General features: G+C 38.5%; 1 protein-coding gene across 2 annotated transcripts in view; it reads left to right on the top strand.

Annotated features, from left to right (window-relative positions):
- Positions 1-15,930, top strand: part of CC2D2A (coiled-coil and C2 domain containing 2A) — a 141,125-nt gene that overhangs the window by 121,720 nt on the left and 3,475 nt on the right. Inside the window, exons 31-36 of one of the 2 annotated variants that reach the window (XM_055086129.1) lie at positions 731-934; positions 4,438-4,515; positions 5,446-5,535; positions 7,191-7,304; positions 10,287-10,421; positions 15,235-15,357. In XM_055086129.1, coding sequence (XP_054942104.1) covers positions 731-934; positions 4,438-4,515; positions 5,446-5,535; positions 7,191-7,304; positions 10,287-10,421; positions 15,235-15,357 — 744 coding nt within the window. The remainder of the gene's footprint in view (positions 1-730; positions 935-4,437; positions 4,516-5,445; positions 5,536-7,190; positions 7,305-10,286; positions 10,422-15,234; positions 15,358-15,930) is intronic. The other variant, XM_024119191.3, reaches the window with a different exon arrangement.

Raw genomic sequence — 15,930 nt, 5'->3', positions numbered from 1 at the left:
GGAGGGAGACGAAAGAGGGAGGAGATATGGGAACATGTGTATATGTATAACTGATTCACTTTGTTATAAAGCAGAAACTAACACACCATTGTAAAGCAATTATACTCCAATAAAGATGTTAAAAAAAAAAAAGTCTGGGAATTGGCTCATCTGGATCAGAGAACCACTTAAAATAACTACTATACATTTGACGTTTCGAGTTCTGCTTCCTTTTACCTTGAGACCCATTACTATTATTTAGTATGGTGGCTATAGATTTAAAACTTTTTAACACATCCATATATACTTGTAAATTTGTTGTCCTTTTAACATGAGTTGCTTTACCTTTGCATTTGAGATGTTTGATTTCTGAGCCCTCTCCCCTCTAAAACCAACATCAAAATACACAAAATTGCTTGGTCTCATCAATCAGAAGTAGTACATCATAGTTTAATTTTTATATGTTGCTTTATTAATCCAATAATTTCCATATGGCTGCTTGCCTGTTGACTACTTTCTTTCAATGCTGGTGAATATATTTTAAGTGTTTAATGAATCCATCTAATTTTTAAATTATAAATATAATTAAATAAAGCTTCAGGAACACTGGGGCCTGACAATTTTGTAAGGGGGTCACTAAATCATACTTCCTGAAGCACACATTGAGTTCATGTTGACTGTGGGATCTGAACAGGTTCTACTGTATCTCCTGTAATGATATACAAACTCCATGGAGTCTTTATTTTTGAAGTTTGATTCTCAGGAAGATGAGAAATTGCTTCAAGCAACTGAGAAGTTTCAAGCTGAATGTGCCTTAAAGTTTCCAAATCGTCAGTGCCTTACAAGAGTGGTTGACATTTGCGGGAAAACCGTCTTCATTACTCGTTATCTCAAGCCTTTAAATCCTCCTCAGGAGCTCCTTAACACTCACCCCAACAATCCCCAGGCAACAGCAGTAAGTATTTCACAGCCAATTGGTGTTGGTGCTAAAAAGGTTTTAAAGTTTCAGTATATTGCCCTCTTAATTACCATATTTCATAGTACCTAGGATAATAACTAGATCAAGATCATTGATGATTAAAGTAATGATTAAAACTCCTTTAGTACCATGAGGCTTACTTTCTTTAGAAAAGTCTGAAGGTGCCAGTGAGGATAATAATCCTTAGTCCATTCTTTCAGGGAACAATTAATTATTGAGTGCTTACTGTGTCCCTGACATTACATTGGGTGCTGGAAAACTAAAATTTGGAAGATGCTCTACACTTTCACAATGTCTTATACAGACATGTTTTCATTATGTATTCTCTATAACTCTGCTAGAATTTGAACCTAGACCTCTGACTTAGAACTCGTGCACATTCTATCATACCAAGATAACTACTCAGTATTATATTTAATGCTGTAAGCATCATTAAATTCAAATTAAGCAAAAATTATTTCCAAGCTTTAAGTATGCACAGCATGTGGGCCATCCCCGTAAAGCACATCCATACCAGGCCATTAAATACTCATGCATCATTCTCTGCCTGCAAAGCACCATACCCGTCGCAATCTCACACGAACAGAACTGTATGCTGAATGGGCTATTCTTAAGTGGACACGGTAACCCATAACTGTCTTTGGCGAGTGGATAGTATAGAGAGTAATTGCTGCTAATAAGTCATTAATTTAGTAATTTAGGAACAGGGTAATGATATGCCTATTTGCAGATATAGATATATATTAAAAAAACAAATAAACATTGTGTTCTACATTTCATTTACTTTTTTATTAATCAATTTTTATTAAAAACCTAAACAGGGACTTCTATTCTCTCTAGCAGAGTAGATATGCAGAAAACTTCTCCCAGTAGAGAACACTTAAGAGTGATGAATAAAATATCTAAAACATGTTTTAAATCATGACTGAAATGGAAATAAGATGAGGAGGAAAACCCAGAGACAGGAAACAACAGGAAAGCAAGACTCCACAAGGGTGAGGGCTTGAAATAGTGTTTGCTCTGGGGTCACCCATAATTCCTAATGCCAAGAGCTGGGTTTCAATGGGCCTCAAGGTTGCTGGAGATGGGAGGTAATGCATGGTGCTGGAGCATTGGGTTAGAGACTCAGCCACGGAGCTGGGACCCTTGAAGTGTAAACTCACTGGTAGGTAAACTAGGAAATACCCTGCCCTGCAGAAGAAAACCTGCCTGTCTCAGCCTTGACTCTGGATGGAAGAGAAAAAAAAAAAGTCTCTCCTAAGAATTCCTAATCACTAAACTGTACTTATTCACACTTGGGACTGAAATTTACACTACCTGTAGGACCCCAAAAAACTTCAATCGAAATTTAATTTCAAGAATTCCCTATTGGTAATGCCCCTAAGTCCCTGTCAGAGCAAACCCAAATTCTTCTAGGAGAACATCCTTTAAATGCAGCCTCAAAAAAATTCCACAGAAAAAGTTCCAAGCAACATGAACATACATATAAAAGATCATCAATGAAGAAATAAGTCACTATGAAGAAGGGAAGAGTTAGCAGAAACAACATTCTGCAGAATCAGGACACAAATTACCAGATTCAGAATATAAAATAGGTATGTTTAATAAGTTTAAGAAATCTAGGGAATTGAAAATATAACAAAAGGACAATAGACTATTAGAACTGACACACAGCGTGTTAAAAGTACTACATGGAACTTGTAGAAATAAAGAAGAGTTAAAATTAGAAACTGAACAAACAGTTTAAACCTAACATCAAATATAGTTGAATACAGAGTTAAATTAAATACAGTTAAATACAGAGATAATTCATGAATATACAGGCAAAGAAACTACTTGGAGTATAGCACAGAAACAGAAAAAAATGGAAGACATAAAGGAATGATTAAGAGACATGGAGGATGGAGGGGAACCAAATTGTGTTTAAAAGGAGAAAAGCAATATTCAAAGAGATAGAGCTGAGAATTTTCAAGATTTGATGAAAGACAACAATGATTCAGGAAGCCCAATGAATCCCACACAAGATAAATAAAATGAAATTAAAATCTAGGTGTATAATAGGGAACAAAAAAAACAAAGATGATCTTTAAAGCAGCTAGAGAGAAAGTGCAGATTATCTAAAAAGGAACAGTAATTAAACTAACAGGTTTTTTACTGCATAAATGAAAGCCAGAAATGGAATGACATCTTCAAAAGGCTAAAAGAAAATAGTCATCAAACTAGTAATTTATATCCAGTGAAACTATCTTTCACACAAACATTGGGAGAATTTACAACCAAAAGATTCTCACTTAAGGAATTTCTAAAAAATATAAAGAGAAGGAAGGTTCTCAGAAAATCCTAGATGCAACACATAATGATAGGTAAAGAAAATGGGAAATTAGTGAATAAATCAACAAGCATTGTCTTCACAGTAATAATAAAAGCAATGTGGTTGAAAAATCAAGATAAAACAAAAATCCTGAAAAAAAATGTATACGTGTCAGGACAGGATCTATGAGAGTATTTTAATGCCCTTGTATTTTCCAAGATGAGGGCAAAGATATTTATTAACTTTAGAGTTTTAAGTTAAATATTCATATCGAAACTTCTAGATTAACAACTTAAAAGAATCTTAAAAAGTGAGTATATCTTCAAAACCAGCAGAAGATAAAATAACAAAATGGGGTAAAGAGAGTGGGGAGGGGAAAAAACAAGAAAAAACTGTCGAAAAATAAAAAATAAAAAGCACAGAATAAGGTAGTAGAAATAGTCTAAATATTTACCAATAATCACAAAGTGAAGGGATTAAACTTTCCAGTTAAAAGACAAAGACTGTAAAACTAGATTTTTAAAACAGTTTGTAGTGGAACTTGGCAAGCTGATTCTAATATTTATGCAGCAGTGCAAAGGGCAAAAAAATAGCAAAGACGATCCTGAAGAGAAAGAACTCAGTGGGAAGATCTGCCACGTCATATCCAGATACTTATGAGACTGTAGTAATTCAGGTAAAATGGTATTGAACACAAATAACAAAGAGAAAAATGGAAGAGAATTTAAAAATCCAGAATAGGTCTACTCAAATATTAACCCACTCAAACCTGATCTATGACAAAGCTGGCATTGGAAATTAGTAGAAATTGACTATTACATAAATTGTATTGGGATCATTGATTTTACATATGGAAAAAAAAATAGATTCCTGCTTCACACCATTCAACAGATAGATTGAGTACTTAAATATGGGAGGCATTTTTATCTTTATGACCTGAGGTGGGAAGTTCCTTAAACAAGCCAGAAAAAAGCACTACAGTAAGTCCGCTACATACGAACCTTCAAGTTGCAAACTTTCAAAGGTGTGAACGTGCATCTGGTTCCAGCAAGGAACCAGAACCTGTGTCATCAGCATCAGGCGTGAGTGAAATTGCAGCTTGCCCTCTGTCTCCTATTGCTGACGATCCTTCAGCTCTACCATCTCCCACCCCCTCTCCCTCCTGCAGTCAGTAACTCTTCTTGCCTGTTCACTCGATGCCAGCCCTGTATGCCAGCTGTTGGACTGTACTACTGTACTTTTCAAGGTACTGAACCATAAGATTAAAAACGTTTTCTTTATTTTGTGTGTTTGTTTTTATGTATTATTTGTGTGAAAAGTATTATAAACCTATTACAGTACAGTACTATACAGCCAATTGTGTTAGTTGGGTCCCTAGGCTAACTTTGTTGGACTTACGAAGAAATTGGACTTACGAACTCGCTCTCGGAATGGAACTCGTTCATATGTAGGGGACTTACTGTAACTATAATGAGAAAGAATAAATTTGACCATATTAAAACTGAGAACTTGAGTTAACAAAAAACAGCACAAAGGAAAAGACAAGCCACAATCAGGAGAGTACATTTACAACATATGTAATAAACAAAGGAATAGTAACTAGAATATATTTTTTTTAACTACATATCAATTTTAAAATGTACAAAATACTTGAATACAAGTTCACAGGAGTGGAAACATGAAAGGCCAATAAGCATATAAAAAGATGTTCAACCTCCTGAGCAATTACAGAAATAATGAGTTACAACCACAGTGATGCACCCATCCTGGTTATACTACTGCCCTCTAAAAGGAACCAGGACTTCTTAGAGAAATGGCTGCTTTCAGGACTGGGCTAAGGAAAATACAAGATGATCTTGGAGAGTCTTGTTATACCAGAAAGTAAGGTCGGGGTCGGGGTGGGGGCGGGAAGAAGATGAGAACATTTCAAAGAAACCCAAGAGCCATCTTCTTCATCTGTAAAAGATGGATAATAACAATAATCTTCCTCAGGATGTTTGGAGAGGATTAAATGAGATAATATTAACACAACACTTAGTAAGCACTTGTGAGCATTCGTTTCATTTTGTTCACATAAATGTTTGTGATATATGAAACTTTCTTCCAAGAAATGAGATAGACGATACAGCTTTCTATTTTATTAGAAAAATGATTACAGCTAATTTTGTTTAAACAGGAACTGGTGGCTCGATATGTGTCTTTGATTCCTTTCTTGCCTGACACTGTTTCATTTGCTGGCATCTGTGACCTGTGGAGCACATCTGATGTAAGTAGTTCTCCCTCACAGGCTTACTAGTTTGAGCTGATTTCACAGAACATTAGTAAATGGCTTGCATAAGTTTAAATTGCAACATTCATTAGTCATTATAAAAATCTACACGGCCACCTGTTTAACAGGATGAGCTAAATTCTGAGGTACTTTTTTCTTCCTGGTTCAGTTTGCCCAAAATTCAGAAATTAAACAAAAAAATTATTTGCACACACACACACACTCGCACCCACACACACAAAACCACTTCAGATGTCTTAATGCTAATTTATGCCCCCAATGTTACCTTAACAACATCCCAATTTTATTCATAAAATAATCAAAATCACATTCTCTATTACATTTGGAAATTGCATATTCCTTAATGTGTGGGCTTTGGAAACTGCATATTCCTTAATTTATGGGCTTCTAAAGGCATGTCATTATTCAGTATGTATTTCTTGGTCACCTATCACATGTCAGACACTGTACTTAGTTCTGGCTATGACCAAAATAAAATGGCCTCTGACCTCATGGAACTTACAATCAACGTATGCTACATAAACTTCCAAATGAGTCTTCAGTAGTATGAAACAAACATGTATTATCACTGGTGTTCATTCTGCTTCTGGATCTCATGTTGTGCTGTGTTTGCATAAAACTGAACTGTGGTATACAACTCCCTTTGAAGGATAGCTCTAAAAGGAAGAAGCTGAAGTACATTTTAAATTTCTTGCTCCCCAATATATTTTGGCAACATGATGTTGACAATTTTAGAGATAAAATTTCTACAACCTCAAGATATCTATAAGAAGATATACAAAGAATAGAATATATTTCATGTGCTCCAGAGCCAGAATGGCTTTTCCACTTCCTAGGTATTGCCTCATCTCTCTGTGCCTCCACTTTCCTCATCTGTAAAATGGGAAGATGAGAGTATCGCCCTCAAAGGTTTGTTCCAGGATCAAATGAATTGATGCATGCAATACGCTTAAAACAGTGTGGTGGCCACGGTAGGAGGACAGGAGGTGAACAGGCAGAGCACAGAGGACTTCTAGGGCAGTGAAAACACATTGCATGATAATGTAATGACAGACTTGTCAAAACCCACAGAACGTACAACACCAGGAGTGAACCCTATGTATAAACTATGGACTTTGGGTGATCATGGTGCATCAGGGTAGGTTTATCAGTTGTAACCCACGTGCCACCTGGCGGGGGATGCTGATGGTGGAGGAGCCTGTACCTGTGGGGGGCAACTAAGTGCGGGGAATCTCTGTGCCTTCCTGCCAGCTTTGCTGTGAACCTAAAACTGCTCTAGAAAATAACGTCTTCACAAAGAAAAAGTGTTTCATACACAGGGAGCTACCATATTTAAGTTCAAAATAAAACGTGGAACTTTGAAATTTGTCTCCCCCACCTCACCCCATAATTGATTCTAGAAATCATGTCATCGATGTCAGAGAAAATACCATGTCCGACTAAAAGTGTTGCGGGTTTTTTTATTTTAATGAATTAACAACACAGTACCAACATTTGGAAAAACCTTTTTAAATAGATCTCATCCTTGAAGGTACTAATTTTAACAGTGACTTTTTAAAATCCTATACAGCCAATCTAGAATGAAGCGGTCAGTCAATGCAACATAATTTTTTGTTTTTAATTTTGGTCAGCAATTTCTTGATCTCCTGGCAGGAGACGAAGAAGAGCATGCAGTATTACTGTGTAATTACTTCCTCTCCCTGGGTAAGAAGGCCTGGCTGGTGATGGGCAATGCTATTCCTGAGGTAAGACCATGTAGGTTGGCTCTAACAAAGTGTCCTTGGCTAACATGGATGGCTGTGTTATGTTCCAAATCATGGACAGGACTTATTTTCATAACAATTCTTTGAATTGCAAGGAAAGTAGCCCAGAGATTCCACAACAGGAAGAGAGAACCAGCGATAAAACGTGAAGTGGCTTTCAGGGTACTCGGGCCCTGCACAATGCTTCAGGGTGTTTTTGGCAAATCGGAGCCCTTTACCACCCACAGCCCCCACCTAGCTCTGTCCTTTGAGCAAGAGCCCCCTCCCGCCCACGCTACTAAGAATTCTGATTCCCTTAGTGATCTAGTGTTATTCATGCCAAGGATCGAAGGGGATCTGAAGAAGTGCGGCAAGGACAGAGAGTCTTTCACACCTGCTTCATCTGCAGGCATGTGCTATTAACCTGGCAGGCAAAGGGCAACAAGGCAGATAACCACAGGAACAAAGAAAAGAATGTCCACAGCTATATTTTGGTATCACCATTGTTATTTTTATTAGACTGGAGATAGCGACTACTAAAATTTGTTTCCCCAGCCCACTGCAAATATCCCTAAATTTGGGGCACGTTTTGGGGGTAATTTTGGGTACAAACTTAGAAAAGTCATATGGATTGAAGCAGCTTATCCAAAGAGTGTTTCAAAAAGAGGGGCTTGGGCTTCCCTGGTGGCACAGTGGTTGAGAGTCCACCTGCCGATGCAGGGGACACAGGTTCGTGCCCCGGTCCGGGAAGATCCCACATGCCGCGGAGCAGTTAGGCCCGTGAGCCATGGCCGCTGAGCCTGCGTGTCCAGAGCCTGTGCTCCGCAGCGGGAGAGGCCAAAACAGTGAGAGGCCCGCGTACCGAAAAAAACAAAAAAAAAAGAGGGCTCTAGGAATCCTTAGGAATTAGACAGCACAGGTTCCTACTAGACAGGCAGTATCATATCTGAATCCTAATTCATGCTCCATCATTATCTTCCAGATAGCCTGGTACAAGGAACAGAATAATGGGCTAGGAAGTCACAAGGCCTGCCTGGGTTCAAGGCTATGCCCATTCCTCATGAGCTGTGTGACTTTAAGCAAGTCACTTCACAACTCTGAGCCTTATAGTGAAAGTGGGAGAGTAAGTTTTGCCCTGCCTTCCCCAGAAGCCTATAGTGAGCATCAAATGAAATCATACATAAGAAATAAATGAATGAATACATGTTCATTGTAAAAAGAGAATCTAATAATACATAAGTATTCTGAATTAAAAGTTAAAGTCCCTCTTCAGGCTCTAACTCCCAATCCCACCCCCTCCTTGGGTGTACTCACTGTCAAGAGTTTAGAAAGTATTCTCTCAAATTATCTTCTATTCATTTACATAATTATAAATGTATATCAAATATTACTGTATTAGAAATAGAAGTAGTATTCAGATATAATCAGCCTTCTAAATACTTAAAAGGCAATCTTAACTGACTCTAAAAAGAAAATGCAGTGACTGCTTATTTCCATCAATAATCGTTCTTCAGCCAATCATAAGATATCTTGCCATTTGCAATAATATGGATAGACCTAGAGGGTATTATGCTAAGTGAAGTAAGTCAGAGAAAGGCAAATACTGTATGCGGAATCTAAAAAACAAATGAACAAACATAATGAAACAGAAACAGTCATAGAGGGCTTCCCTAGTGGCGCAGTGGTTAAGAATCCACCTGCCAATGCAGGGGACACGGGTTCAAGCCCTGGTCCGGGAAGATCCCACAAGCCACGGAGCAACTAAGCCCGTGCGCCACAACTACCGAGCCTGTGCTCTAAAGCCCGCGACCCACAACTACTGAAGCCCGCGTGCCTAGAGCCCATTCTCCACAGCAACAGAAGCCACTGCAGTGAGTAGTCTCCGCTTGCTGCAACTAGAGAAAACCTGTGCACAGCAATGAAGACCCAATGCAGCCAAAAATAAACTAATTTTTTTAAAAAAAGAAAAAAAAAAGAAATTCATAGATACAGCAAAAAACACAGGTGGTTGCCAGAGGGGAGGAGGGAGGGAATGAGGGGGGGGAATGGGAGGGGAGGGGGAGAATGGGGGGGAGGAGAGAAATAGGTGAGGAAGATTAAGTACAAACTTCTAGTTACAAAATAAATGTTACAGGTATGAAATATACAGTGTGGGGAATATAGTCAGTAATTATATAATATCCTTGTATGGTGACAGATGATAACTAGACTTTTCATGATGATCATTTTGAAATGTATAGACATTATCAAATAACTATGTTGTGTACCAGAAACTAACATAGTGTTGTAGGTCAATTATACTTCAAAAACAAATTCATACAAGAGATCAGATTTGTGGCTATCAGAGGCAGGGGATAGGGGGAGGGGGAATTAGATAGGGTAGTCAAAAGGTACAAACCTCCAGTTATAAGATATATAAGTTCTAGGGATGCAACATACAACATAATAAAGATAATTAACACTGCTGTATGTTATAAATGAAAGTCGTTAAGAGAGTAATCCTAAGAATTCTCATCACAAGAAAAAAATTTTTTTTTCCTATTTCTTTTAATGTATCTGTATGAGATGATGGGTGTTCACTAAACCTACTGTGGTCATCATTTCATGATGTATGGAAGTCAAATCATTATGTTGTACACCTTAAACTTATACAGTGTTGTACACCAATTATATTTCAGTAAAACTGAAAAAAAAAACCCACAACATACCCCATTTAACTTAAAACAAAAAAAAAGATATGTTGGTTGAGTAACATGACCACTATTCCTATTTGGTCACTATAGTTGCAGATGCAAGAATTTTGCAAAAATAAACTTTTGATTTTATTAATTCAGCATAATCTAGAACTACAAAATAATTTTCACCATTAGCCATGGGGTTTAGAAATTAGGGGGCCAACTAAAATAATGAACTGTCTATACAAACTACTCTTGACCCTAATAGCATAATTAATCAGAAACTGGTTTAATGGCTATTTTCCTTCAGGGTCCAACTGCCTATGTGCTAACGCGGGAGCAAAGTCACTATTTTATATGGAATCCCTGCAGTGGACGTTTTTATGGACAATTTGATACATTCTGCCCCTTAAAAAGTGTGGGCTGTTTAATAGGTCCCGATAATGTAAGTATTACCATTTCCTCTTAAATGTGGTTGACTATTGCTTTTTTTAATTGATCTACTGATTTTAATAACATTTTGTCAAAAAAATTTACATAAACATATATAATACCAATTAAAGAAATGCAGTGTCAAGCACAGTGGCAGAACTGTTCTAAACAAAAACTTTTGATTGAATTAGTCACCTGACCTTCGAGAAGCAGAATGAGGTTAAAGAAAGAATTTAGGATTTAGATTCAGACGACCTGAGTTTGTATCCTGGCTTGTCCTGTTTTCCCTTCCAAAGTAAGAGTTTACAATGCCGAACTCATAGTGTTTTGAGAACTAAATGAGCCAAATTTATCACCTGAAAAGATTGTCTTTCTTTTCTTCCTTTTCTTTTTCTAAGAGATTCCCAGGTACCATCAGGTGATTCTGCTTGCACCCACTTTGGGGGGCCATTTAACTATGAAGGGTACTAGATAAGGCAATGGTTAAAAACTTGAGTTATGGGATCACACTGCCTGAGTTTAAATTCCAACATCATCATTTACTAGTTATGTAAGCTTAGGAAAGTTTCTTAATCTTATACAGCATCAGTTTCTTCATTGGTAAAATGAAGGTATTTGTTAGTAATTACTTTACAGAGTAGTTGTGAGAAGTAAATGAGATTATCAATGCAAAGCAGCTAACATACAGTAGCAACCCTGTGTTGGCTACTGTGACTGTTTTTATAATCATTATCTACCTGAGTGTTCTCTGAACTTTATCTGTCAGAAAAATCATTTGAGCATATAGCCCCAATATATATATTTTTATTTATAAATTATATATGTATTTACTTATATATCAATATATTATTTATATTACACACAGAAGAAACTCTTACAATAAAAAGAAATAACTAGAAGATCTAATATTTCTTCTATTATATCTGTGATGTGCACCCTACCTTGAAGACCACTGGTCTACAGGTTACTACTATAATTAGAAATAACTTATGCCAAGCACCCAGCAAAGTACCTGTCTTTCATAGGTATTCAGCAAATGGTAACTATTATTAATTACAAGTGTGAAAAGAGCAGTGTAGTGTACAACTTGCATGTTATTATTTTTAATTAAAAGCATTATCATAATCATAAATGATCTGCTAAGCTCCATCTATTAATACATGTAGAGAACCATCTTAAGGTCATATTAGTAATCAGGCAGCGTCAACAGGCATTGAAAAAGCCTACAGAGAACTCCATTCTTCGTCAAAATTATTAGTTCTCAAAACAATGACTGTATGGTTGACTAATTCACATAAAGTCCAAGTTTTGTGAGGAAGAAGGACCCCCTTTCCTCCTCTTCTAACAAGACAGGCAGCAGTGGCTCATATGATGCCGGCCATTCCACACAGCAGCTGCTCTGAACCTGCTCTAAGCCTCGGCCACCCTCAGGAGAGGACCTCAGGCTCGCTTTGCAGGCCTGGCACTCTGAAACCTCAAGTGCCCCTGCTCTACCACACCACCTCTTTGGACTGTCAGCCTTTTTCCTCCTTCACTCCTTTGCCAAGAAGGAAGTCTCCCCTTTCCACCCATGTTTGTGTTTCCACTCCTGTTCCAACACTTGGCTCCACTAACTGTCCCAACTTGCCTCTATATGTTTTCTCTCTCCTTTTCCATCAATAGGCTCAGAAGTCCAACAATTCTAAAATATGCTTCTCCCAACCCAGCTACAGCCTAAACTACCATTGCCCCTCCTTCCTTTCCTTCCAAAATTCTTTAGATACCAATTATATGCCCTGCTTCCACTTCCTCAGTACACTCAGGCTTTAACCGCCTATAATCTAGTCCTCTTCCCTGACCATTCTACAGAAATAACCTCTGAGAAGTACCACTGTCTTGCTAATGGATAAATAAATCCAATGGTTTACTCCCATTCCTCACTCTCCTGTCCTTTTCTATGGCACGTGACACAACTAATCACCTCTTCATGGAAAAAACACTTTCTCATCCTCGGTTTACTGATAAAGGACTGTTGATTTTCATTTCTTTGCAATAGTTCCCTAGGTTTCTTCCACTGGCTTTTCTTTCCACACCTTAAAAGTAGATTTCCCTGAAAATTCTCCATTTAGATTTCCTGCAGAACCACACATTATTTATTATAGCTCTATCTAGTTTATCCTGGCAAAAAAAGTCATAATTCTGTCACTAGCCCCAGAATCTTTGGGTCCTGAATTTTCGACAGTTTGCTAGACACCCAGATGCTTTATCAAAATCGCAAACTCAGGCCATCCATAACTCGTATCATTTCTCCTTTATCTCTAAAAACAGCTCCTCCTCCTGGCCTTCCTACTTCTGTGGATGTCAGTTACGCAGATTCAAACCCCAGAATTGTCCTTGATTTTCCCCCTCCCTTACTTCCTCCTACTTCAATCCTTTTGATACCAAATCATAGATTCTACCTCTTCTGTTTCCAGGTCATATCATTATTGTTTCATCCTGCATTACTATAAGTAGCCAACTAAATAATCTGTCTCCAATTCAGTCCATTATTTGGTACACTGATACCTGATTGTTTCTGAATTTCAGCTTTCATCATTCAATGGCTCAAAAAGTATTGAGGGTACCTCACTGTATATAGATTTAAAAATAAATGTCTCGGGCTTCCCTGGTGGCGCAGTGGTTGAGGGTCCGCCTGCCGATGCAGGGGACACGGGTTCGTGCCCCGGTCCAGGGGGATCCCACATGCCGCGGAGCGGCTGGGCCCGTGGGCCATGGCCGCTGAGCCTGCGCGTCCGGAGCCTGTGCTCCGCAACGGGAGAGGCCACAGCAGTGAGAGGCCCGCGTACCGCAAAAAAATAATAATAATAAAATAAATGTCTCACCTTGGATTTGAAAGCCCTATGTAATCTGACTTCATTTTTTCCAGTGCTATTTCCCACTACTTTCTGCACATTCCCTACCCTACAGCCAAACTGTAGTTCTTAAAGACCTTGCCTTCTTTAAACTACTTGCCCCTACCCCCTTCTGTCGACTCTCAAAAGAGCAAGGAATATTCCTGTTAAAATAGAAGGAAATTATGTCATTCATCTGCATAAAATACTCCAGTGGCTTCTTGGCTCACTCAAGAGTCAATGCCTCAATCTTTAAAATGGCCCACAAGGCCTTCTATGATCTGACAGCTGCCCTGCCCCCATCATCTTCTGCTGATCTCTTTCTTGCTCTCATTTGCTCACTCCTCTGAAGTCACTTTGTCTTCTTTGCTGTCCCTCAGACACATCAAACACACTTTGCATTTGCTATTTCCTCTGCAGAGATGACCCTTCCCCTGACCAGATAGCTTCATTAATTTCTCCCTCACTCCTTCATGCTCTTTCCAGTGAAAACGTCTCTGCCTACACTAAAATTTCACCTCTTCCTGCATAGTTTTCTCCATAGCCCTTGTAAGGTTAGCTTTTGCCACAACAAAATACCAAAAACCCATCCCCAAAAGAAATGGCTTCAATTATTCTCATGGATCTGAGTCAGCTGGGATGGTTCTGCTGACCTAGGCTGGGAGAGCCCTGCTTCATGCATTTTTATTCTGGGACTCAGGGCAATGACAATTGGCAGAGGCACAAGAGGGCAAGCAGGAACACACAGAGCTGCTTAAGCTTGGACACAGAAGTCACACAATGACACTGCTATCCCATTCTACTGACCAAAAGTCAAGAGGCAAGGAAATACATTTCTGCCCTTTCAGTGGGAGTAACTGCCAAGTAACAGGGCAAAGGCTGTGGGTATAGGAAAGGGTGAAGAACTGGGGCCAGTGATGCAATCTACGACATCTTGTATCATCTGATATCCCATGTATTTGTTTGTTTGCACTGTCTTCTCATTAGCTACTGCATGCTGGTAGAAACTAAGTTTCATTCACAACTTTATCCACAGTGATTAGAACTGAGACTAAATATAAGGTACTTGATAATGTTGAATGGACAAATTCACCACTCATGCACACAGTTACTCAATATGCCTACCATATGCCAACCAGGAGCTGTGCTGGATGCTAATGATACAATGGTGAATAAAGCACATGGCAAATGTCCTCAAGGCAACATCTAATAGTCTAGGTGAGATAAACAATTATAAATAATGATATATACTAACAACAGTAATAAAATAGCTAACAATTATTGAGTACTTACTATGTACCAGGCATTGTTCTAAGAGGTATAAATGAATCAACTCATTTAATGTTATCAGCATCCTTATGAGGTTAAGTACTATCATCCCACTTTTATAGAGGAGGAAACTGAGGCATACGGTAATTAAATAAAAACTGTCCAAAGTCACACAGTTAGTAAATGTTGGAGCCAGAATTCAAATGCAAGTGGTCTGGTTCCAGAATTAATATGCTACAGTGCCTCAACAAGACAGGTGCTATCTCAGAGGTTACAGAGTGCTGTGGAAGCAAAGAGATGGACACCTACCACAATTAGGAGGCTGGGAAGAGCAAGGTTAGGAAAGGCTAGCCCAAGAAGGGAGTAGCCTTGTCTGTCTTCTTCCAAAAGATTCTAAGTGTTTTATCACCAGGAACTACCTTATTTCATCAACCTACAATTAATCGTAAGGTGCACCTCAACTGCAGGTATAAAAAATGTTAAAAAAAAAAAAAATGGCCAGTGACAACTATATGATGCCACTGATCATAAAGTGCTTATCAGTTTTAAAAATCAAAATGACAAAAAATGTGCAAGCTACATGTTCCCTTTCTGTCTCTCTCTGTCTCTCTTTATATAGCATACATACACACACGTATACACATACATCTGCTACCATATATGCTAATGTAGTCTTGTCTTTTTTAGATTTGGTTTAATATTCAACAATATGATTCCCCATTAAGGATGAATTTTGATGTCACCAAGCCCAAGCTATGGAAATCTTTCTTTTCAAGAAGCCTTCCATATCCTGGCCTTTCCAGTGTTCAGGTATAATTTTTTTATTAACAATTAAATGTAGATGTAGAAAGTGAGGAATGTGATATCATTATATTGGGTAGCCAGATATATTCTGACCCTTAATTCCACTCCTAGATATTTAGTCTAGAATAATATTTCATTTTCGAAGTTAAGCACAATAAGAAAGACCATCATATCATGAACCAGTACACAAATACGTGAAAGAGTAAGTTTTGATACAGAGTCCCATGACCCAAAAGAATACCACAAAATATATTTCATTTACTTTTTCAATGCTGGTCTCAATTCACTAAATTAATTTCATCACTGCTATTGAAACGTGAACTCAAACTGCAGGGCATGATCCAGGAGGGGCTCATAACATTAATTTAGAGGGTCCTGGACAGTAACAGATTATAAATAGTAAGTATGAGGCTTCCCTGGTGGTGCAGTGGTTGAGAGTCCGCCTGCCGATACAGGGGACACAGGTTCGTGCCCCGGTCCGGGAAGATCCCACATGCCGTGGAGCGGCTGGGCCCGTGAGCCATGGCCGCTGAGCCTGCGCGTCCGGAGCCTGTGCTCCGCAACGGGAGAGGCCACAAC

The sequence above is a fragment of the Physeter macrocephalus genome, chromosome 7 (assembly GCF_002837175.3).
Source record: "Physeter macrocephalus isolate SW-GA chromosome 7, ASM283717v5, whole genome shotgun sequence".
Lineage (NCBI taxonomy): Eukaryota > Metazoa > Chordata > Mammalia > Artiodactyla > Physeteridae > Physeter > Physeter macrocephalus.
Note: the sequence above shows the minus strand (reverse complement) of the source record. Positions and strands in the feature narration are given on the sequence as shown.